The sequence below is a fragment of the Anas platyrhynchos genome, chromosome 13 (assembly GCF_047663525.1).
Source record: "Anas platyrhynchos isolate ZD024472 breed Pekin duck chromosome 13, IASCAAS_PekinDuck_T2T, whole genome shotgun sequence".
Lineage (NCBI taxonomy): Eukaryota > Metazoa > Chordata > Aves > Anseriformes > Anatidae > Anas > Anas platyrhynchos.
Genome location: NC_092599.1, coordinates 7,721,591 through 7,744,988, shown reverse-complemented (window position 1 = coordinate 7,744,988; position 23,398 = coordinate 7,721,591). Strand labels below are relative to the sequence as shown.

Genomic DNA, 23,398 nt, shown 5'->3' with positions numbered 1-23,398 from the left:
CTTTTTTTTTGTGCGCATTTCATACTTGCGAGATTTGCACCTGTAGTTCTGAGCACGTGATACATTTGATAGACAACTAATGGCACTAATGAATTGCTCTGATCTCGGTCTGCAGTTATTGTGTGGGGTAAAACGGGTGTCTGCAGAAAGCAAGTGGGGTCTTGGGCTCTCAGATCTGAGTCTCTTATTTATCAAGTATTGCACTTTCAAATAATCATTGATAATTTCCCAAGGAATTTTGTTTTATTGGGCTTGGTTTTGTTAAACACACACATTAACTGGTTCTGGATCCACTGATGTAAAAAGCAGCTTAATGATAATGAAAAAGAACTGTTTTGGAATCAAAAACACGTGCGTGAATACTGATTTATATCAATGCAGAAAATCTTTCCATCAAAGACTTCTGCCCTCTAAGAGAACTTAGTTACTTACAAAATTGAGAGATTGGGGCGTCTAGCTGGGGAACATTTCCTCCTTTAGCATTTAGCTTTTGCACTTGGGTAGGCGGCACAGGTTTGTGAGACTGTCCTGTGGCTCGGTACATGGCTTGGACCCACAGGATGCGGTCCTGCTCATCGTCACTTGCAAAAATCACCGTGTCTCCTTCCTTCACAGCGTTGAAGAATGCTCTGCCGCCTTCCAAACCTGCCAGGAGAGGAAGGCAGGCTTTGAAAGTGGCACCAAATTTCCACAGACTTTAGGCTGGCAATGGGCATTCCCCGGCCACCCACAGCCCCACCGCTCTGGGTGCCCCCCACCGAACCCAGGGCTTGCCCTGCACGAGAACTGCTTGGCTGGGTGCTCGTTTCCATCTCTGCCCCAATTCAATGCCCTTCTTCCCATCCCCCCACCATCAGAATAAAGCTGGAATCAAGGTCTTGACCACAAACCTACTACGTCTATCATCGTCTCCTCTGGGGGACACCATTATCCAGGACATGGGGAGGATCAACACACTCAGTGTTGCCCCACTGAAATAAAAGAAACGTGGTGCTCCTCCACTTGAAGGAGTGTCCCAGCACCACGTACACAAGCAGGTACCTCCAGGTACCAGGGGCCTTCCTGCCCCTTCCCCTCACATGCATCTACCAGAGGGAAAACAGGACAGCCAAAAATGCTGGGTTGGTCCTAAAAATATTTTCTACAGAATGGACAGGCATAGCTGCTAACCTTTTATTTAGAAATATAATCTGGAGGCAGAGGTTGGGATTATCACTCAATCTGTGCGTTCAGTTCCCAGCCAAATTGCACTGGGATGTACGCATCTAATTCACTTGGGCTCCCCAGAAAAGACGAGTCTTCCCCTCCTCTTGTGCAACTCCTTCCATCTATTTATAGGAAAGTCATGCATAGCTAATGATCAGTCTAAACACAAACATATTTACAATAAATGCTGATCGCAGTTCAGCAGCAAGCAGGGAGGGAGGATCCCAGCTGGGGAGCTGCATTCAGCGCCGCGAGCGGCAGCAAGCGACCGGCCGCCCTACCTGGCTGCGGGTCGGTGTAGTCCACAGTGTATCCGTCGAGCTGCAGCAGCTCTTGAGGTTCGGCTTTTTTCTCCCGGTAGCTGCACATAGCAAACGTATATTGACTAACCTGAAGGAAATCACAAAGCTAAGATGGCACCGGGTGACCACGGCAAGGCAATCCGAGCTGCTTATGAACGTGTTTTACGGGGACTGGGGGGTGTGGGGTCATTTCAGTGGTCATTGCTGATGAGACACACTAAACTTTTACCACGCTTTCTCGAAGCACTCTCTTACCATCCCCTGCCGAGGCAGGCACCTAATTCCCCGCATCGGTGCATACAGGGGTTTAATTTCCTCCCGACGAGGGAGCGCCACGCTTTAAAAAACTCTATCACTCATCCCCAGACAAGTGCAAGAGTGACACCCTGTCACAAACAATGCGAGCTAAATTGCTAGGTGCCAGTCATATTAAAGCAATCTTAAGATCCCACTGATCTCGGCAGTTGTTGTCATCAGTGCTGTAAATGGCAGCTCTCACTCCTCTGAGGTACCATCTGCATGACACGACGCATTCAATGTCAAGCTCTTGACGGAAGCCGACTGGGCTGCGGGGTTTCTGCCAGGCCCTCCCATCGCCGTCGGGAGGCCATCAGCCCGCATCAAGGCCCCGCTCGCGCTCCCCGCGATCTGGATGGGCGGCGAGGAGCCCGGCCGGAGAGGAGAGAAGAGGAGAGAGAGAGGGGAGGAGAGGATTCTCCGTGCTCCAGGCTAGGAACTCACGGGGGGAATTTACTGTCAAATGATTTCAAGTGACTTCGGGAAGGTTGTGTCACATCTCGGACGCCTTACGTAATTTTATTAGGGTGGACATCTTCTTGACCTCTGGAGGAAACTTTGGCTTCCGAGGGGGTCTTTAAAACTCTGGTGGGTGGCAGAGGATCGTACTCGTCATTTTTTGGGAGTCGGGAAAGATCCTGAAAGATGGGCTTCACGTGAGCAGCTGCTCCCTCTGCACCAAGCAAGCAGCTGGGGGATTTTGCCTCCAAACTCCAGAGGAACCGTTCTGTTATAAATACACATCCAGCATATATTTTGGTGGCATCTATCGCTAATAAAATGCCATTTATTTAAATCGGGGGAGCCGTCTATTGGCTCAGCATCCCCAGCCGCCGCTCGGTATCTTGCTGCCCTCTACGGGCCTCCGCTAGCTGCCAGCCTGCTCTCGGCAGCCCCTGCCTGCGCCGTGCCTTCCTCCAGGAACAGCTCCAGAAACCACCTAAGAATAAACCCTATCATTAACACGTCTGTGGGAGTAGGACTGAAAGTGATGCTTTCAGCATCTTGCATCTTCCTCAGAGCTACCAGCTCGGCTGAAGGACTGACACGTAGCAGGCCAACAGCAGGAGCACACCTGCACATCGCGTGCTCTGAACCCTGCGTGCATACCCTCGTGCCGGCAACACGAAAATTAAAAAGATTAACGGGAAGAAATCTAAAAATAACCTAGTGCCCCTCAGCACAACGTTCAGGCGACTCCTGCTCAGTCAGTCAGACTTGCAGTGTATTGCTGCCATCTCCTGGACAAACTCCTGAATGAGTTTTATTTACGACAGGCTCCTGCTGCTTTCCTCTGAATGGCAGGGGTTTGGTTTCTCTGCGTTAGACAGCCTGAACTTCAGGGACTGCAAGATAAATTCAATTCCTGAAACCATTCACTGCTAATCTACGCTGACATTGATGGAAAACATTGATACAAGTAATGCTTTTTTAATCCTGTCAACTTTTAGCAACAGGTAAAGTCCTTTCAGTAGGTCAGTTTCTTCCGCTCTGGCTCTGAAGATGAAGTCTGAATTTCCAGCTCCTCCTCATGTACAAATCTCATTTTTGGACCCAGCAAATACTATTCATCTCTGTCAATAAGGCAGCCAGACCAGCACAACCATAATGGACAGAAACACACACAGGCTTTTCACAGCTTACACCTCTCATGTTAAAAGTTACAGAAGAGAGATGTCGATGGAAGACTGGCAGAGCCACGCTGGGATAGGTGCAAAGCAAGCTGCCCTCTCCTGCTAGCATTCACCTGGTTTCCTTGGAAGAAGCTGGTCTACATCGTTACTACAAGAAATCTCCAACAGAGACCTACAGGCCAGTCTACAACATGTGTGGAGTCAGGGCTCCTCTGGGATCACGTCCAACTGCTGCTCCACTAACGCAGCTCGAGCACAAAGCCCAAGCCCCAGGTTGCCCAAGCTCACGAGCCTGGCAGTAGGCTTGGATCAGGCTGGAGGGAGGAGCCAGCTGTTTGCTGCTGCTGTCCTCTGGAAAAGGAGCCAGTTCTGCCATGCAGAGTGCCCGCACCGAAACAACTCGAGCTAGCAGCTTCAAGGGCTGACACGCCACATCCTGCAGCCTAGAGCTTTACTGCTTGGGGTCAGAAGTGATGCCCTGGCTACCAGAGAGATGTGGCTCTGTCCATTTCTGAGTGATGTTAACAAAAAATCCTACAAAATGAGATCCTAGGAGGTACGTCCCAATCTCACTTTGCTGCTGAGCAGTGCTGCAGGGTCAAGTGGAGATTGCAGCTTGCCTCTCATCAGTCCCCTAAAATACCGCGCGTTACAGAGCCTGCCTTCGGCAGCAGCTTAGAAGTGGCCAGACAAGTGAAACAGTTAATAGCAGAAATTAATCTTACAGCCTGCTGAGTTCACACTGAACCATAGCTGAGTATGAGAGCGAGCAGATGGGATGGGCGAGATGAATGGTTTGAGTAATTGAAAAAAACACGGGTAGAGAGGAAACCGAAGGAAGACAGAGGAGAAATCTCTGCCCAGGGAGGGACAAACTCTCAAAGCAACTGGGATTTCATCCAGGGACTAGATGAGGGCCAGGAAAGGAGCATCTAGGGAAGCTGAACTGAACGAAACTAAGAGAAGGGAAACAATCCAAGGCTGCCCTGGCTGGTTCCTTACAAAAAGAGGGAAAATGCTTTGAAGAATAATTTGAGACAGAAGAACAGAAGGAACAAAGTGGGAAAAAAAAAAAAAAAGAAAAAGACAAAGAAATTGAGAAAAGGGGAAACAGACAGCTGGAGACAAATGCCAAAGTTCACTATTCCCAGACTGCTAAATTAGATCTGACTTTCTTGGCACTTGACCATATTCTGTCACCAGCTATATAACCCGACTGATTAATGCATACAGTAGATATGTATTAACCAGTACTGACTTCGTCCCCGTTTTTCCACCAAGTACTCCTGCCCTAGCCAGCACCACGTGCCCGAGAATCCTGCTCAGACCTGTTAATTGTCATCCCTCGCACTGCGAGCACCACACAGCTCAGTCATTCGCTTCCCCCTTTCCCCGTGTTGACATAACACCGCCCCGCTTGGGTTAAATTCTTAAATGGACCTTTCCTAGATTAACAGCATGCATTTTGTCCCAAGGGAGAGAAACTGTGCTAAGATACTGCCAGTTGTAATACAGCTTTCCACTTTGATGGGAGGCTCTCGTCCTCTGGTTGCAGCTGTATGTTGCCTCCCGAGCCCTTTACTGACACAAATGAGCAGAGGAAATGATCTGGCTTAAAGAAACAAATGTGAAAACAACAGTTTTCGCATCTCAGCACATCCGTTCATCCCTAAACAATTGCACATAGCAGTTGCCCTAGCCTCCAAGCGGGAGGGGTGCGTGTTTTGTCCTCGGGCAGGTCTGTGGGATGGGAAGCCATGCCCGCTACAGCAGCTCGCCCCGTGCAGACGGGACAGCAGGATCTGCTTCAGCCAGGTGTAACCAGCCGTGTGGCTGTTTAACCAGCAGTTCCCAAACATTTTGTATCATCAACACCCAAGGGTTTCTCAGGAATCACCACTTACGCCCACTTCTTAGTGAGGGTCTTACTGAAAACATGATTTAATAAGATTATGGGGACCACTATGGGTCATTCACCTTCACCTGAGGACCACCGTCTAGGACTGCTGGTGTAGCATACTGCAATTCTGCCGAATTATTTTCCTGTTCTGCTGGTTATTTGGAGTTACTGAGTACTTACTTCATTTCATTTTATCCCAAGTTAGCTGCGTTTTGCTAAAAGCAGGAGCTGTCACCATTAGTCTAAATTATAATGAGCGCAGGGAGTCTGTCACCAGAACAATAGATCCGGGCGAAGACACTGCAACTGGTTCTAATCTGCAGAGAGCTGAGCTGCTTCCAACAGCATTCTGCAAACACCATCAGACACAATCAGCTGAAAACTGCTTCAAGCTACTCAGCAGACATGTCATCCAGGTACCATGGAGTGTTACTTCCCATATGCTGCCAGAGCACAGAAACGGGGTTATGACAAGAGTAAAACAGATTCAGTCTGAAATCTCAATGTAATTAATTCATTTGCCCTCAAGAATCATTAAAGATTTCCTATTGCAAAGCTGGCAAGCCCACCAAAAGCAGCAGTAGTGTTGTTGCCAGCAGAGGACATTAGACCTTGCAAAGAATTAATACAGGCTCTGTCAGCTCCCAGAAATCCCAGCTTTCGTGTGATCAAGGGTCCAATTGACAAACTGGCTGAAAATTGTATCTTGTGCTCAGGCAGCCGATATAGCAACTCAGGAAACAATCGTAACATCTGTGCTGGATGCACATCTTCTTTCCTAACCAGTCACAGAGAACGCTGCCCTAAATTGTCCCACTGCTTTCGCTTACCACCGCCACTGGCATGACTGCTGCCTTTACGAAGCATTTTCCTCACTTGCGATGCTGCGGACCATTTCCATCCAAGCTCAGGGCCATATTCTGCCATCGCTTTCACGCTGCATATCTCAGGATTTAAAATTAGGCAAGTAACGAGTCTCTGCCATGTAATTTACATCTAATCAGTATTCTGCTCTTCTGCTGCTCATCTCAAAGGGTGTCTACGAGAAGGGTGGGCAGCGTGCAGAGAGGACTGCGATTCATTCGAAAGAGGAAACTATCCCCTCCGTCGCATGGGTGCAGGCTGGAGGAGCGCATGCACCGGCTCTGCAAGCTGCTCCGTGCTGCCCACCCTCACCGGGGGGCGAATGAAGCCCACCCAGCAAGGCATGTGCTGAAGAGGTAGGGCCCAGCTCCAGCAGTGGCACAAAGGAACTGCTCTCACCCACTACACCCAAACAAACCATCTCCTGTGCTGCCTTCTCAGCTACACAGACACAGAAGGTGCGAGGGATTATTCCACCCAAATTACAAGTGAGTTATTGCTCCTTTCCCCTTCTCTCCAGGGCTTACAGAAGCCAAGTCGCAGTGGGAACGCTCCCCATAGAGCTCCTTTTTCCATGTACGTGTGCAAAGCCCCCGTTCATCCCGGCGAGGCATCACTGACAGAAAAGAGCCAAACTGCCATCAACACCTTCCTCCACGGTGCCGCCTATGCAGCTTGGCACCTTTGAGCCTTGCTTAGATGGCTAGGAAGAGTCTGAGCATTTATTACCGTGAATCTCTTAACCTCTGGCACAAGACACCACTGCACAGCACTGAAGGAACCGAGGCTGGACCAGCTGCCTCCACCTGAAATAGGGAAAGTGGGGCAGGAGAGGACACGGGACCTGCAGGTTACTCCACAAGGGAGGGGAGAGGAGATGGAGCTGCAGCAGAAGATGCTACAGGTAAGGGATAGAGATAAGGGATGAGAAAGGAAACATTTATTCATCCAGACTTAGGTCCCTGTCCTCTTGGCTGTGTCACGCACAGACCACAACATCCCACAGGGACTCTATGGGATCTAACTCTTGGCTCTGGTGCCAGCAGGAGCCTGGTGTTGATGCCTGAGCTCCTGAAACGCAGGCTGCTCCTCACCCATTCTTTCTGTAAGTAAGCCAGCTCACCTTCCTGCCAGGGTTATTCCCTGTCTGTGCTTCGGCAGAGTTCAGAGCATTCTGGACATCAACACCTTTGCTGCCAATCCCTGTTCATATCAGCACCCATCCTTTGCATTGCATGAAAAGCAAATGACAAACATACGGACAGCAAAGTATTTTTATTCCATCTTTATTGCCTGCTGACATGTTCAATATGCTCAAACTACATCTGAGGGACTGCATAGAGAGTGTTTCTTGTTTATATTTGATGTACGGCAGAACACTTTACATTGCACCAAATGTTGAGCAAACGGTAACATAACAGAGAAGCTGCAGCGGCAGCTGGAATTTCTGAGGTGGGCTACAGAGACTCTCTGGGGGCAAAAGTCTGCTCATCTTATTCAAATGAACTGCTTTCCTGGCCAAATTCTGCTCGTATATGCCAACTGACGAATACAGACCTAGTAACAGGAGAAAACATGGAATAACTGAGCAGTTAAATTTCACTGCAAGCTGAGAAATATATGGCAGCTAAAAAAGAGAGCTGTAACTGCAGCCCCACAGAAAGGCTGGACAAAAGGCTCCTGAGAGAGACGTGGGGATTAATGCCCAAACCTGCAAACCCTCACACACGGGAGTATTGATATATTTATTTATGGGGAAGCTATTTGAGGAAAGAGGAATTGTCCTGTCACACACAGGCCCTCTCTGAAGAAGGGCCCTGCCCTGGAGAACCCTGCTCACAGGGAAAAGGCCCTGAGAGCCTGTTTTACAGGACATGAGTTATCTCCCAGGTACAAGCCATACCAGCTGCTTTACAGGTGATCACACTCTGTCACAGCACTTTTAACTTCAGCACAGACCTTAATAAAGACAAGCAATCCCTCAGCTCCTGCACAAGAACAGGGTCATTGTACAACACTCCCCAAAGGCTCCTCCTAAATTATGGCTTCTGCTGGCTCTTTGGGATCCCCTTCTGGCAGCCTAGCCCTGAGAGATGTTGGGTTCCCCCACAAGGTGCCAAGCACCCACCCAGGATCTAGCTGGTCCCTGCAGGGGGACCATTTGCAAACCAGGTGTCGCTGGGAATGGATTACAACAACCCCACACCCACCATTTTTACCTCAATGCAAATATACTTCCTGGGCACATAAAGGCATCTCCTGTGGCTCTTTACCCTAACTCCCTCACTTTTGAGGCCATCCCTACCCCACCTGGAGTACAAAGCAAGCACTTCAACTGGCCCTGCTGACTGAACTTGGTTGTTGCACTAGGTACGCAGCTGGTCGGTCCAAGCAGGCTTCTGTTTGTGTGGGTCATGCAGTCACACATCCCTTTTGCCACCCCAGGATGGATTTCCTTATCTGCCACATGGATTAGGGCTACGGAAGCCAGCAGTGATGGAGAAACCGCAAGTGAGCTTCCTACTGATACAACTGAACTTGGAGTTAAAACTAACTCCAGCCAAACTCACCAGTTTGCACCAGGTGGTTCATGGTTCAGGACCATGTGGTCCTGCATCTGGTTTGCACCTTCCCTGATCTTATGCACGGATCCCACATTATTGTGGGATCTTGCACCCAGTGGTACTTGCACCCAGGACCCCGCACAAAGTTTTCATTTCATGTACTTGGAGACAACACACCCTGGGGAACTCAGAGAGAAAGGAGGGAGAAAAGGACCCCAGAATACCCCGTGGGTTGTTTATCAGGCTGCTGTGAAGATAGAGCCACCCAAACCAGGACCCCACACTTCTGTCATTTACGCAGTGCTTTCAGCTGCCCTTTGAAAGGTGAAGGAAGATCCAACATGCCAAGTACAGATCAGATCCTTTTAGCTTGTATAAGACATCTTCTGCCTGTTTACCTGAAGTTATTAACCAGGGTCAAATATACAGGTATACTAGAACCGGGAGGGAAGAAGTAAAAAAACAAACAAACAAAAAAAAACAAAATCCAAAAAAAATGAGAAGAGAGGAAAAAGGGAGAAAGACATTGCAAAATGATCAATGATAGCTGCAGACAATGAGAGGCAGCAATGAATGTATGAGTATGAGGACAAGATAACCATCAAGAATGAAATACTGACTTCTGTCGTAGACAATGATGAAACTTCTGTAGACTTCGAGGGACTTGAAATTTTACCTGGAGGCTCAAAAGAGAGCATTCACACCCAAGTACCTCCAGCCAAGACATAATTTCCTCCTCACGTCACTAAATTTCTCACTAAAATTGATTCTCCATTTCACTGAGTGTTGCGTTGCATCAGGAAACTAGCTAGAGACTGCAACTGAGCTATCCTTGAGATGTACATATTTAAGAGAAAAAAGATCTATGAATTAACAAAGAACCTGTGCTGAAACACAGTTCTGCATCAGTTACTCGGCAGTGAAAATGGTCAGGATAAACAAATAACAAATAAGAATTAACTATTTCTTGTTGTAATTTAAGATCACTTCTAGTTAAAGCTGTTACCTGGACCAGGACAAAGAAGCGTTTCTTCCATCTCTTCCAAACGTTTTTACCAATGGCCCATAAATATCTAGGAGAAAAGAATCGGTGAATTCAGTACACAAGTGACAAGATGTTGTTTACGGTATCTTTTCTTTATAACTCGAAACTGAAGTTAATGCAGAAGCAGGAGTAATTACAAGACTCTCAAGCTTGGCAGCATTACTGAGTGTGTTTACTTCTAGCCTGAACGAATAACCTGTAAAGAAAGAGACATAAAAAACTCCCAGAGTCTTGATGTTACACAGTATTATTTTTCTGTTCTTTTTTGTCTCTTACAGCTTGCTCAGAATTCAGAAGCCCTTTAATGCCAGTGAATAGCCACTATGTGGTCAGATGGGCGCAGAATACATTTGCAACGGAAGAATTGAGTGAAGGAAGCCCAAGTGTTGCTTTAAGCCTTCACAAAACCATTTGGCTGAGGGGAGGTGTCAAACAGAGGGCACCTTACTGCAGCAAAACCAGCGCCAAGGACCCCAGCACACAGCAGACTGACTAAAGCAGGTCACTTCGCTGAACAGCTGAAGATGAATTCCTTGAAATCGCTTGGCTACGAGCAAACTGAATAATTTCTAAGGAGGAGGGAATTTACTGTGTTTTACAAAGGAAGAATTAACTTTTAAAATTAATGTCAAAATTAGCATTTAATCTCTGTGATGAAGCAGCTGCTGTGACACTGTAATACAAACACTGGCAAAAACAGCAGCAGCACCAGAGTAATAGTAATTACAAAGACATTGTTCAACACTAATACGTTTTATGTATCATTATAATTACTTTGGTTCTGGCTCAATAAATAGAAAAACAATTCCTTTTTGGTTATGCTAGTGTTTTTTATGCAGGAAGAGATCCAACATATGTACATAGTCTTAGTGAATGTTCAAGCCACAAAACTCCAAGTATTGTGCTAATGTGGGCACTGAGTCCTTGGCTTAGAGTTCAAGAACAGGGAAATAATTGTCTGTCTTACTATTGCCACTAAACCCAGCAGAAAAATAACTTCAGTTACAAAAGCAAGCTAATAGTACAACCCATGTAGTTTTCAGCACCATCTTGTTAATTAAATGTTAGTTGAAAACAGTATGAGAAAAGTCAGGAGTGCTCAGCCCTATTGCTATTAGATGTGGTCAAAGAAATAGGTATAACAGGTGAACTGTTCTTTTTTGCTTTTGGTGCCTGTGTTCACGGTGGAAAAATTAAACTGGCCAAATCTGGCTCCTGACTCTGATCTCATTAGCAGAAAAGACAGGAAGATGAGGAAAAGGAACTAAAAGAAAGATGAGTGTTTTAATCCATCTAATAATGGATTGAACCTAACAAAACATTCTGAAAGCAAAAATGAAGTAGTTACTTTTATAGCACCAAAAACACACTGGAGAAAGAGTTAATCAAAGCAGTGACTTTCCTAGATAGTTTCTATTTTTTATCACATCCTCAGCTCTGAAGAGTAAACAGAGAAAAGCCTTGCCAATGGCATTAGCTAGATCTTCCCAAGGATGATCTAATTTGTAATTGCATTACCAGTGAAAAGCTTATATCAGTGTTTGCTTTTGGGCACCAGGAAAAGATAGGAATGATTCCCTTTTGGCCAACTCGGGACAAGTTAAAGTGCACAGGAATTACATAATCCTGAATTTCAAAATTTCCTTTCTGCTCTGCAATGTAACAACATCTTCTGCCCCTGCGTGGAATGAAGAGGGAGGCCAGGGGAGGCAGTTCGGGATCCCCTGGCCCCAAATCCTCTGATACTGACATATGGAGGGGAGAGGTTTCCCTTTTAACATCCCACTTCATTAGTCCTACTTACACTCTCTTGACCTGCTGCAGGCAACTGCTGTTCAGTTGTACTGTGCATCTCTGTATAAATAATGATGATCACTTTGGAGTTTATTTCAAGCGGAAGGTGCACTGACTTTTTAGTTCTGAGAAGTCAGTGCAGGGAAACACAGAATAATTTAGGAAATTATACCAACCTATCAATAAGGGAGGCAGGCAGTTTGCTTCTTATTTCCTTACAGGAAGAAAACAACCCAGCAATTTCCTGGGGAATGCTGTTTAAAATTTAAATTGTTTGACTGACATGCATTAAAAAGACTAGCTAAGAATATGGAAAATGCATTATAAATGACTGAACTAATGCTGATTCTGTATTTAAATTTCTTTTGACCTCCTGTGATCTTGAGAAAAAAATAGAATTCCTCTTGCAGAATCTTAAAAAAAGAGAATTTTTCTAATGCACATGCAAAACAAATTGAGTTCGGATCAAGACACTTACCCAGAGTGCTTCATGTTTTGAGGTTTATCCATTCGTACAGCAAGCTTGATCTTCAGATCCTGATCCGGGCAGTTTTTGGAAACTGTCATTTTGTGCCACTCTGATTGCTTTGGGCTGTTGGGAGTAGGGTGGAGAACAACCTGCAAGCGTCAAAATCAACAACATTAAAAATTGCTCATAAAGTGGGTTTTACTGGGTAACAACAGCACAGCAGATGAGCTACCTTCCTCCTAGAAGTCAGTGTGGAAATGACTACACACATCACTGAGATTAGCTTTTCTTTATTGTTTAGTTCAGTTTATTATTTTGACATGAGTTCATATATTCTCTGGCTCCTCTATCTGCTGTGCTGCTGTTCATAGGCTTGTGCAGAACAGAACTGCATTATCAGTTCCCATCTTGCAGTCATTTAAGGAAAGAGAACAATAAACGAGCTTGCAGCTGTGCAGGTAAACCAGCTTAGAAGTGATGGTGGAGTGATCTGATGAGCAAACCAGCAACAAGTTTTTGCTGAGGTTACCCCCTACAATACTCCACTGTCAGAGCCAGACTGTCAGCTGCTAGGCTTCCTGACATTTCCATCTGAAGTGTATTGTTTCAAGGCTTCACAAAATTTTACCTAAAATGGTTCAGCAATTGCTACCTTCTGTAGATCAGATGATCGAATTTTTTGCTTACTGGTCTGCAGTGGGCAGCACTGTAGATGGGTCGGTTTGTCTGCACTGCAAGAACAGATCAAACGTGCATCACATATCACGACAGTGGTTGTTGCAGGACTTTCTGCTTCCATTTTGTGCTGAGAGGAAATGATGGGGCAGTCTCCAGCTGGGATAAATCAATGCGACAGCAGTGACTTCAGTGGAGCTGTGCAGATGAATACCAATGGAAGTGCCTGGCAAATCAAAGAAACTAAAAGGCTCCAAGAGGCAAGTAATCCCTTCCGATCATAGCTGTGCTTTTCCTCTCACTCATTACCCCCCAAAGCAGGGCATCCCCCTCAGCCAGCGAGCCACAGAATATTCTTCGAGAACTACACAGCATTCCCAGTTTTCTCCTCGTGCTTCCTCATGTGTCCTCTGATGTGGCTTACCCCTGGGACTGTGGGACGTGTGTCCGTGTGTGAAGGAAAGCACAGCAGAGCTTTAACTGTCTTCACACCAGAATGATGCCCTCTCCCTCCTATGCCCATTCCTCTTCCAACACCTTCACTCTCAGAGGTGACTTTGCCTGGAGCAAATTTATTAGTCTCCACTGTCCTGCAGTGAGATGAATCTCCTTTAAATCCATTAACCTTTACGCAAGCACGCTCTTTTACAAATGACAGCATTCATCCTTGTTATTTGCTGTGCTTCCATCGCTCCGTGCTCCTGCCAAACGCCAGCCAGGCTATAATGTTATATCCAGATGCTCAACTTCACTGCAGAGTCAACAAAGTAGTTATTTTTTTTTTTCCTGCCACCAAAATATTCTTGACACTATTACCCTCTGATAAATGATTTTAAAAACTATTTCATTGTCTCCTCCAAGGCCTGAGGTTAACATCAGTAGATTTTGGAGTTTGTCCTTACTCATCAACATTATTTAACACATCTTATTGGAATACATTCATGCTTTCTCTGGCAGGAACCTGTTACTAGTTACCTAGATTAACTGGGCAATGCTGGCCTCTAACTCCTGGAAAAAAAACAACTGTATTTAAGTAAAACCTGAAGAAAAGAAGCAAGTCCTGTACACTGGGTGTTGTTAGAGAAGTGGCAGCTGAAGTTGGATGCCCAGAGCCTGGGCATCATACAGGCATCCCCACTGCAAGGCAGGCCGGGCAAGCACACAGACCATGGCCTTGCATTAAACCTCATCTCTCTGCGAGGCAGCAGCCACTCAGGGTGTTTGGGATACTCGTTACTTTGATTTCTAACTCTTTTTCATCAAAAGGCGCATAAACTTTGAGCGGTGCTGTTGTAATTCATGGCTCTTCCCCTCCTTGCTCTCGGTGGATGAAGCCTTGGCTTGGCTGAAGTCCACGGGCACTTTGCCACTGGCCTCAATAGGGCCAGGATGGATTCCCATGGCTTCAGCTGCCCGTCCAGCAGTTTGGGGCTTGGGAGCGATTTCCAGCTCTCCCTTTGACACAAGTGGTGCAATGAGGAGCGCCGGCCGGCTGCCAGCTCAACACTCGCAATAGAAAGTGAGCATTGTGCGCGCCTGGCAGCGCACAAAGCTGCTTCTCAAAAGGGCGGCTAAGCATGGGCTGTTTTTGTGTAGAAACGCTCCTTGGAGCCTTGCTTCTCTCCTCTCTCCGCATACAGGTTTGCGCCCATTTGAACAGCTAAATCAGGGGCTTAACACGCTCCTGATTTCTTTATCTCGTTAAAAAGGAATCCCGATGTAGCCCGATCGGACACGCGGCATCTCGGCCGCTTCGGGCACCCCGAGCGTCCCTTTGAAGTTCGGCCGCCTCAAAGCACCGCTGGCAGCTGGCCAGAGGAAATGGTTGCCCCGTGCCTGCTGCTGCTGGCCCGCATTCCTTGGGGTTTCAGGAGCTTACCCTGGGTGATGGCTCCCCGCGGCACTGGGAATCCAAGCGCGTTGGCACGGCCAGCTCTTCGGCATCTCAGGGCCAGGGGGGTTGCGTTGGGGCCTGACATCTTCCTCAGAACAAGGCACGGGGCTAATTGCTTCCCCGGAGCAGCAAAGTCAGCGCTGCTCACGGCTGCCAGCGGGAACAAGGCCTACAAAGCAAGTGGGTCCTCCAGCCAGCGTAAGCACTCGGGGGAAAAAGGCCTGAATGGCATTGAGGACGGCTGGGTGAAAAGCCCCGCTCAGCGTGCTGCAGTGGATAAAGGGAGGTACCGGGCTGTTTGAAGAATGTGGGTTTGAAAATAATCCTGAAAATATTATGATGCTGTGCCGCAAAGCAAAGGGAGGCCTGCGGCTGGAGTGCTGCAGCCTGGTGGGGTCACCCTCATTTGGAAAAAGAAACGGGACGGGGAGAAAGGCAGGATCGTGCTGTGCATGAGGGAAGTCTGGAGGGGCTGTGACTCTCTTTGAAGAGAAAACTGAGATGAGGAAAGGAGGGGTAGCTCTGCTTTTCTCTCTCTCGAGTGCAAGAACAAAGGATTTACGTGAATGTGAAAAGACAAACAGTCAAAACTAATGCAAATTATATGAGACAAAAACACCTGTGGTACTCTCCACCATAAAGATATAAATTAGATCAACAACTCAGTAGTACCTAAAAGGATGTTTGGCATTTGCATGAACAACATGATTTAAAAAATCATGTTAATTAGGACAAACTTTGTTTTACAAAGAAAGACTCTTCTGTGTCAAGGCCCAAAAAGCCATGGACTGTAGGGTCAGCACGAAACATCCCAACAAGAGGTTAGTCCGTAACTGGAAATGTCACACTTGCACTTCTTGGGGTCTTCACCATGCAGTTCAGAAGGACAGATCTGCTTTCTACTCCCTTACTGATTAAACATCTTTTGCTCTTCATTTTGCTGGTTCCTGGTCTCTTCGATAATGTTATGAAGCCACAAGGTGGCTGTGAAGCCTCCTTCATGATGCCAGCCCTGGGAAACCCATATCAGGCTTGGTGTGGTTTCTGCCAGAGCTCCCAGCTTTGCATACCCAGTTTGCGGGATGTCTCTGGACTGGGGCTTTTCTTCCTTGGTAGGATTAAAAGGCTGCACTCTGCATGGGTTGCACAGGCTCCCAGATGCTACTGGGGACACCAGCCCAGGCCACTGAGGGGGCCTCCCTTGTTGAGAGAGCTGAGGAAGACCTGGCAGAGAGCTTGGGGCTAAGACAGCTGCAGGATGCAGAAGTCCACGGAGATGAGCTGAAGTGTCCTAGTGCCCCAGAAAACTGCTGCCCACAGATTTGTGGAGCTGTGGGCTTCAGTCCTGGAGGGTCACCAGCTCCAGGGCCTGGGATGGGGCAGGAAGGTTGGCTCTGATGCTGGTCCCAGGGCAATCTGAGCTCTTTGCTATTAAAACCACTGCTAGGGGCAGTGGAACCCCCCATTTCACCCCTTAGCCCAGCCCCAATGAAGCCACGGCTCAGCCACAGTTCCTGGGGGAGCCAGGATTTCAAGCTTTTTGCCATGAGAACTGCTGTCAGCGCTTTCAAATGCTCAAGCCGTGCACTGGCTGTTCAGCAGATATGAGAGCAGCTTAACACACTCCTGCCAAACTTAAATCCTCTCTTTTTGCTTCAGCATAATCCCCTTTTCTGCCTCAGGAATGTCCATTTCCGTAAGCAACTTCTAAAGCTTTCCGGACTGCCAATATCGCACACAAGATCCTCTGCCTTTGCTCAGTGCAGGCACAGCCAGCTGAAATGCTGCCATTAAAAACTAACAACAAAGACAGCATGCGAGGTGCATTACTTTCCAGCAGTGCAGAGCTTGCTTTCTTTCTCTCCTGAAGCTTGGCAAAAAAGCAGAGCACGTTGTGCTCCAAAGATATTTCCGTACAGGAGAGATTTCTCTAGAAAAGCAGGGCCAGAAGGAAAAATTACTGCACTCCAAATCTCCTTACCCTCCCAAGCTCTTTGTCCTCCAGTGCCAGCACGCCCGTGCTCTCCGTGAACAGCTTCACCTTCACTGCAGGAAGCGCGTGTGTTGTCGTGAAGTCTCCTTGGGTGCCCCAGCTGCAAAGACAGAGACATGCTCAGCTCCAGCAGCAGCCCAGCAGCGCTACTGCTCGGGTGAGCAATGGTTAACAGAAAATGTCGTGCCTGGCACAGGCTGGGCTGAGTGACAAGGGCATTAATTATCTTCTTAGGGAAATGCAGGACAGATGTTTGGAAAAACCATGATGTCTCTTTGGGGAGAAAAGAGGATATTTGGGAGCAGCATGAAACCAAATTTAAGGGAACTTATTTAGAAGGAAAGAACAATACATCTCTGGCAGTGACAGCCTGTGTAGTTACAGCAGAATCCGAGGATCGAGAACACCTGCACCTAGGACATCTGCGATCGCTCGTGCCTCTGCTCTTCTCCTGGCTAGTTAACCTCTCCTTTCCAGGTTTATAGTGAGGCTTGCTTTCCCTAAAGAAACCCCACAATTAACCTGAGTCCTCTTCTGAGTCCCAACCTGGTCCTCCAGCCCAGGTTGAGGTTCAAGCCACAGTGTCTGGAGTAAGCCTGATTAGGTGGGTCTGCAGAGCAGGACACCAGCTCCTTGGGGGGTGGGATGGCAGTGGCCAGGAAATGTCCACCTCTGCAGCCTCTCAATGAACTGGAACTGCCAGCCACTATTTGCACTCCACGAGTTATGCCCCTGGCTGGTACCGTGGCTTGGAAAGCAGTGCTATGGAAGCTGAATGACCCACAGGGTAAGGCAAACTAGAGCAACCAAGGACCATTCCTGAAAAGTCTGGTACACTTCAGGCTATTTGCCTCAAGCAGCAGTACGAGAGGAAGATGTTAGCAGCCAGCAGTTCCTTGGGGAGTACAACCCCATGAGCTCCAGTGAGGCTGCAGGCATGGGGCCCAACCCGCAGCCTGCTGACATGGATGGCCGAATTTGCCATTTTGAGCCTTCCACGGGGAGCCCCCCCTGCAGCTGACCTTCCTCAAATCCTCAGCAAAGAAGCCTGCACACGCTGTGGGACTGAGGGGGTCACTTGTGCTGGGCACACAGAGGGTGCTGGAGGTGCCCTGCTGGAGCCACAGCCCTGCACCCAACGGTGCTGCTGCGCTGGGCAAGTTGGAGAGCGGCCGGGGCTCTCCATGCTGCCCCGTGAGCGCAGCGTGTGGCAGGGAAAGGTCGCCCCTTTCCACCCTGCCTGGATTAGCAGCTTTCCTGCTATGATTTCTAAACGGATCCCTCTAGTTCACTTACTCCCTTTCTTCAGCTAATCAGCGGTGACAACCTGCCGGTCTCTAGGGAGCCTTGCCAGACTCTGGACCCACTGCTAATCCTCCTTGCAACTTCTGGGGTTTCCGTGCGCCCAGCACTCCCCCAGACCTGCAGAACACGAACAGTGAGTGAACTTCAGAGGCCTCGTCCCCTCCTCTCACGAAGCAATATATTAATTTAGTCTCGGGTTGCTTCTATTCCTTACCACCCCCAGTTCTGCTCTATTTCAGTTACAAGAGGACTTTTCTTTTAAAGGTACCCAGAACAGCCAGCTTTGATTTAGAAAGATCATAGGCAAAGGAAACCTGTGAAATGCCAAGTCTCTTCAACATCCTAAAGGCTTCAGCTTTTCCAGTAGGCTCACTAGTGGTACCACTCACACCAACAAGTCAAATTATTCACCTGTGCTAAGGTTTTTGAGATACAGTAAATCTCCCCTCTGGCAAACAAGAACAGACTGAAGAGGGTCATGGAACAAAAATTAAGTGGAACTTGAACTGATGTCTATTTGCAAGCTTTAGACAAGTTTGAAAGGAGTGGAGAAAAGAAAAAAAATACTTTATACACTAAGAGGTAAAAAAGCACACGGTGCTTTTATATTTTAGAGTTTGCAGCTATGTTTCAAGATTTGTTTCTACTTCTTAGACAGTTAGAAACTTATTAAAATAAAGTGAGACACTCACTTCCAAGAAAAAGGTGAGCAAAGCACTCCTAAAGTGGCACTTGCTCTCGTTAGCAGACAGCAGCTCAGCTGAACACCAAGGGCATATGGAGGACTGAGGAAGAATGCACGGCTGCAAGGAGGACACTGCTGAACATCTGACCGTGCAGAAGCCTGCTGTGAAGCTAGTAGATAAGATCTGCTCGGTTTTCTTGTTGTATTTTTTTTTTTTTAATTCATTGTGAACTGGATTTCCATGTTGTTTCCGGAGACCCTGAATATTCATCACACTTCAAAGCTCATGCAAAGTGTACAAGCCAGCTTGAAGGATAATCACAGGGAAGGTGCTTTCTACAAACTAAAAGCAACAAACAGCATGCCACGAGCAACACATCAGGGCGACATGGCAGAATGCACAATACAACCCAAAATACTGCAAGTCAGATGAGAGATTATGCTGTATCTTCCTAACCACTGTATTCCTCCTCACCCTATAAATGACTTTCTCTTTCACATTGACCTCAGACTAGATCCTCTCCTGAAGAAGGGCAGTTCCCTTGAATTGACTGGGAAAGGCTCAGACTACGCATGTCCAGAACATACACTTTCCTCAAACATAAATACCAAAGAGCAGCTTTTGTGTTTGGAAGTTTATTGGGAAAAACCCTTTACCCCTTTTTTGCACGAGGATTATGGTTTATGCTTTGCTCTCTGAGCAAATCTAGTCCAACTGAGCTTAGCAGATGAGCACGTTCAGCACGGAGCTGATTAACAAACTGGGTTTCCTCATCAGCTTTGCTCCGATATCCTCTCTTCCCGTGTCCCTATTCCACGTTTCATCTTGTATGGCGATGCACCCAACTGCCACCAGCGCAGGGAGCAGAGGTTTGGCATGAATTACCTACAGCCCCGCAGTTCAGTCAGATGCCCCAACGTTACATCTTTTTTGTGTCTTACCCCTCAGCTTCCTAATAAATGTTTTAAACATGAGAACCAAGAAAGAGCCTTATTTTCTAATTACAGATTCAGGTCACAGATTATGTTTTCTCTCTTAAAAAAACCTGCATTGTCACCAGCAGGGAAAATTAGAGCGATAATCTTGCTTTGGATAAGAGGAGAAAGTAAGAAAATATCGAACCTTACGCTGTGTATTTTGACAGCATCTGCTTTATAGAACTCATATCTCTGTTTACTATTAAAAAGCTCTTATTTGCTGAAGCATTCCCAGACCATATGTTATCAACAAATGTTACTAACCAAATACAAACAGTAATTTTCATTAGGTTTCCTTCATGAGAACAACATTAGCCACAAAGGGAATAAATGTTTCAAATGACAGTAAACATACATAGCAAACCCTTGACAACACCGTGGTGCTTGCTTATTTATCCCCCCAAAAGCCATGAAAAGATCCATGCCAACGAGCAGAGACCCTCCGAAGTTGGGTTTTGTGCAGGTTGGAGCCTGCGGTGATGTCATTAGTTGCCATAGAGATGCTCAGCATAAGGCCATAATTCATGGCACCGAAACATCATTGGTATTCAATCTAAGTAGGCAGTTTATCTGTGCCGCGTATTAAATTATCGGCCATAAAATTAGCTCTGGACAGTCGTCAGGTATTCGGATCTTTTGAGGGAATAGCAAGGTAGCGGTTTCATTTCCGCGTTTAATAATTAAGCACGTTATCCCTGCAGGAGCTGCTTTGTTGGGAAAGTGCCCTGGGATCCATCCTGGGCAAATCCTCTCATGAACTACCCACACTGTCTTGTCCCCATGTCACACAGCCCATGCTTACACTTCAAAGCAATAATTCACTTGCAAACCAGGAGAAATAATATCATTATACCCCAAAGGATATATATAAATGTGTATGTATACACAGGTATACACACACCACAGAAAAGAAGTATTACGGGGAGAAAAATCCTGGCAGTACTTTCTCAGTTAGGACCATATTCATTATCCGAATCCCACCTGAAACCCTCAGCCCAGCATTTCTTACTGCTTAATGCATCCCAAAGCCTGAAGCTAGCCAGGAAATCATGCCATGCCTCGGGACTCTACTAGAATTACAGCCCGATTTATGCCATCTCTGCTGCTCCGGTAATATAATTTGGATCTCCTTGTGTCTCCAGGGTTTCTCGTTAGGCATCAAACTCAGGATCAAACTCTTCTGGCTGCAAAGAGCCAAAGGATGATGCATGCCCCAGGTGCTATCCTGAGAACTTGTTTTACCTTCTATGAGCTTAACTTAACTTGTTTTACTTTTTACATCAGCACTTTTTTACTTTTTAGATCAGCACTGTTGGCTGTGTGCAAGCTTTAGGAACCAAAATTTACTGAAAGGCACCATCATGATAGTTAACTGAACAGCCTAGAGCACTGAGAGATATTTATGTGAATGAAACATAAGATGACGTATCCAGAAGCGACTGGACTACAAGGGAGGGAGGTTCTCCCTGGTCCCCAAGCCTCTGTGGGCTCACGTACCACGGAGCACTCTCAGGACAGGCTTACCTCAAGGTAAGGAGCAGCCAGAAGCTCTCACGGGTGCTGTCCTGCCCAGCACCCGAAGGGAACGTGTTGCCATTGCTGACGCAGAAGCCAAGCTACTCAGACCAAGCTGCTGAGAGGTGTTTCAAGCTACACACTGGCAATCTTCTAGCAAACCCTCAGGGTGATGTTTCCTAGCCCTTCCCAACTTACAGGCAGAACAAGTAAGACCACCCGGTCTCCTCACCATGCCCTGCACCATGCTCTTACGCATTCCTGCCATAGACTCCGCAAAAACAACTCTCCCCAACAAACCACTTACATGGCCTGATCTAGAAATTTCTCAGCTGTTTTTGCGAGACATTGACTTCATCCTTGTACCAATGGCCTTCCAAGTGCTGAACATACATACGAATACCCAGGGGTATTCAATTCTTCAGCTGAGAGGTATCTAGATTAGGCTGTGTAAGTGGTTTGTTGGGAGAGTTGTTTCCCATTCACTTCTTTCATTTGTGTCCTGTTGTATCCAGCAAGCCCACTTAGCCCCTGCCTAATTTAAAACAGAGCCTCCCTCCATCCTCGGCCTTGTAACTAGATCTAGCAGAACATCGATGCCTGTGATTTCTCTAAACAATGAACAAGTGCAACTGAATTATACCACCGGGCCATGAATCAGCCCTGCTAAGCAGCTCGGCCTGTCGGCAGGCTAACATGGGAGCAGCTGGAGAGTGATGTGCTTTAGACAGGGCTGACATTTAAATATGATCTACGACCAGTTTTCATGGGCTTCAAAACTGCTGGAGGACACCTTTTCTCTCTCTCCAGATATATTTGCTGAAAATCATTTGAAAATGATTTTAAGTGGTTTCTCTGCTTACCGCTGTGCCTGGCTGGAGCACTTGCTGGAGCCCATCTCAATCTGAGGACGGAGAGGTCCGATCACGCATCACTGAAATGCTACAGGCAGTCTTGAATTACTTCTTCCAAAAATCCTGCCTAACAAACGATGGCTTTTCTTCTTCAGCCCACACCCCACCTCCCAGCAGAGACCTTTCCAGGCAGCAGCCTTAACTCTGGGGCCATAAATCACCTGTGTCTGCAGCTCAGGAACTGGGACAGCAACACTAGACAGGGGCACACCAGGCACAGAGCTGACCTTTCGTGCAGCTGATGGGACAGGCAATACCTGCTTCCCTACCTGTGATGCTAAGGTTTGTTTTTACATATTTCTTGGGATAACATCAAGAAAATAAACAGTTCTTATAAGGTTTTAACGGTGTTTAGCTGTTACCTGTATGTGAAGAAGCCTGCAGTAAAGCTTTTTGTTATGTTCTCTAACACATTACATATACCAGTGGGTTGAAACCAGCAAATAGAGGCCAGTGACCAAGGTTATGGCTGTTGGTGATCTCCCTGAGCTCCCCTCCCACATCTCTCCAAAGCAGCAGCTCATTATAGCACAGATTTACTCAGCACAGCAGGGAAACCTGGCGCAGGGACGGCATTAATTCCACCAGGCTGAAAATGCTAATTTCATTTTCAGAAACGAGTCTTTGTGAATTTCTAGGAACAAGGGAGATCAGCCAGCAGTGCCCAGCAATGCTGGGGGAGCAGAGAGCTCGCTCCTCTTCGGGAGAGGTGTCAGCGGGGCAGGGCAGGGGATGTGGCAGCGTGGATGTGTCTGCAACACCTGGCAGAGGCTGGCGCCCACACCTTCAGCAGCTGGCTCACAAAGAGGTGATAAAAAGAAGCAGGGCATTCTGATAGAGCAGCCTTCCAGCCCCCTTGCCATGGAATAAGCTACAAACTCCTGGGCTTTCCTGATGAGGTGAGACCTTCTGCCTCTGCAAGTGACAAAGTGAACACCCCGGTACGCCCAGAGGCTGGGGCCGTGCCTGCCCTGAGCTGTGCTGTGTCAGGCCAAGCAGGGCCAGTTCTCTGCCTGGATCACTGTTTGCGTCCCACACTGTTTTATGTCCCACAGACCCTGCTCCTGTGCCAGGACCGCATCAGACGGCTGCCGGGGCACAGCAGCCAAGAGGAGCTGACGAGGCCGATGGCACGACTTCAGCAGCTCAGGAAAGGATGGTCTTCATTATACAGAAAATAAGGTGCTTGGTTTCAGCACAAAGTGCTTCCTGAGCCCAGCTGATATGCACAGTTATGGGGAAGCTGTAAGAAGGGATGGGAGATGGATTGAATCACATAATAGCTATTTACGGCCACGAGATGGCATTCCTGCCCCAGCGATGTCCCCCTGACATGCCTATGCACAGCACAGCATCACCAGGAC

At 47.4% G+C, this 23,398-nt stretch overlaps 1 protein-coding gene across 7 annotated transcripts in view; it reads right to left on the bottom strand.

The window, feature by feature from the left end:
• CADPS (calcium dependent secretion activator) overlaps positions 1-23,398 on the bottom strand; it is a 196,481-nt gene that overhangs the window by 91,439 nt on the left and 81,644 nt on the right. For all 7 annotated transcript variants that reach the window (XM_072044196.1, XM_072044199.1, XM_072044197.1 and 4 more), the window contains exons 7-11: positions 16,626-16,737; positions 12,085-12,224; positions 9,774-9,840; positions 1,488-1,596; positions 433-645 (exon numbers count right to left, since the gene is read on the bottom strand). In XM_072044196.1, the coding sequence (XP_071900297.1) occupies positions 433-645; positions 1,488-1,596; positions 9,774-9,840; positions 12,085-12,224; positions 16,626-16,737 (641 nt within the window). The remainder of the gene's footprint in view (positions 1-432; positions 646-1,487; positions 1,597-9,773; positions 9,841-12,084; positions 12,225-16,625; positions 16,738-23,398) is intronic.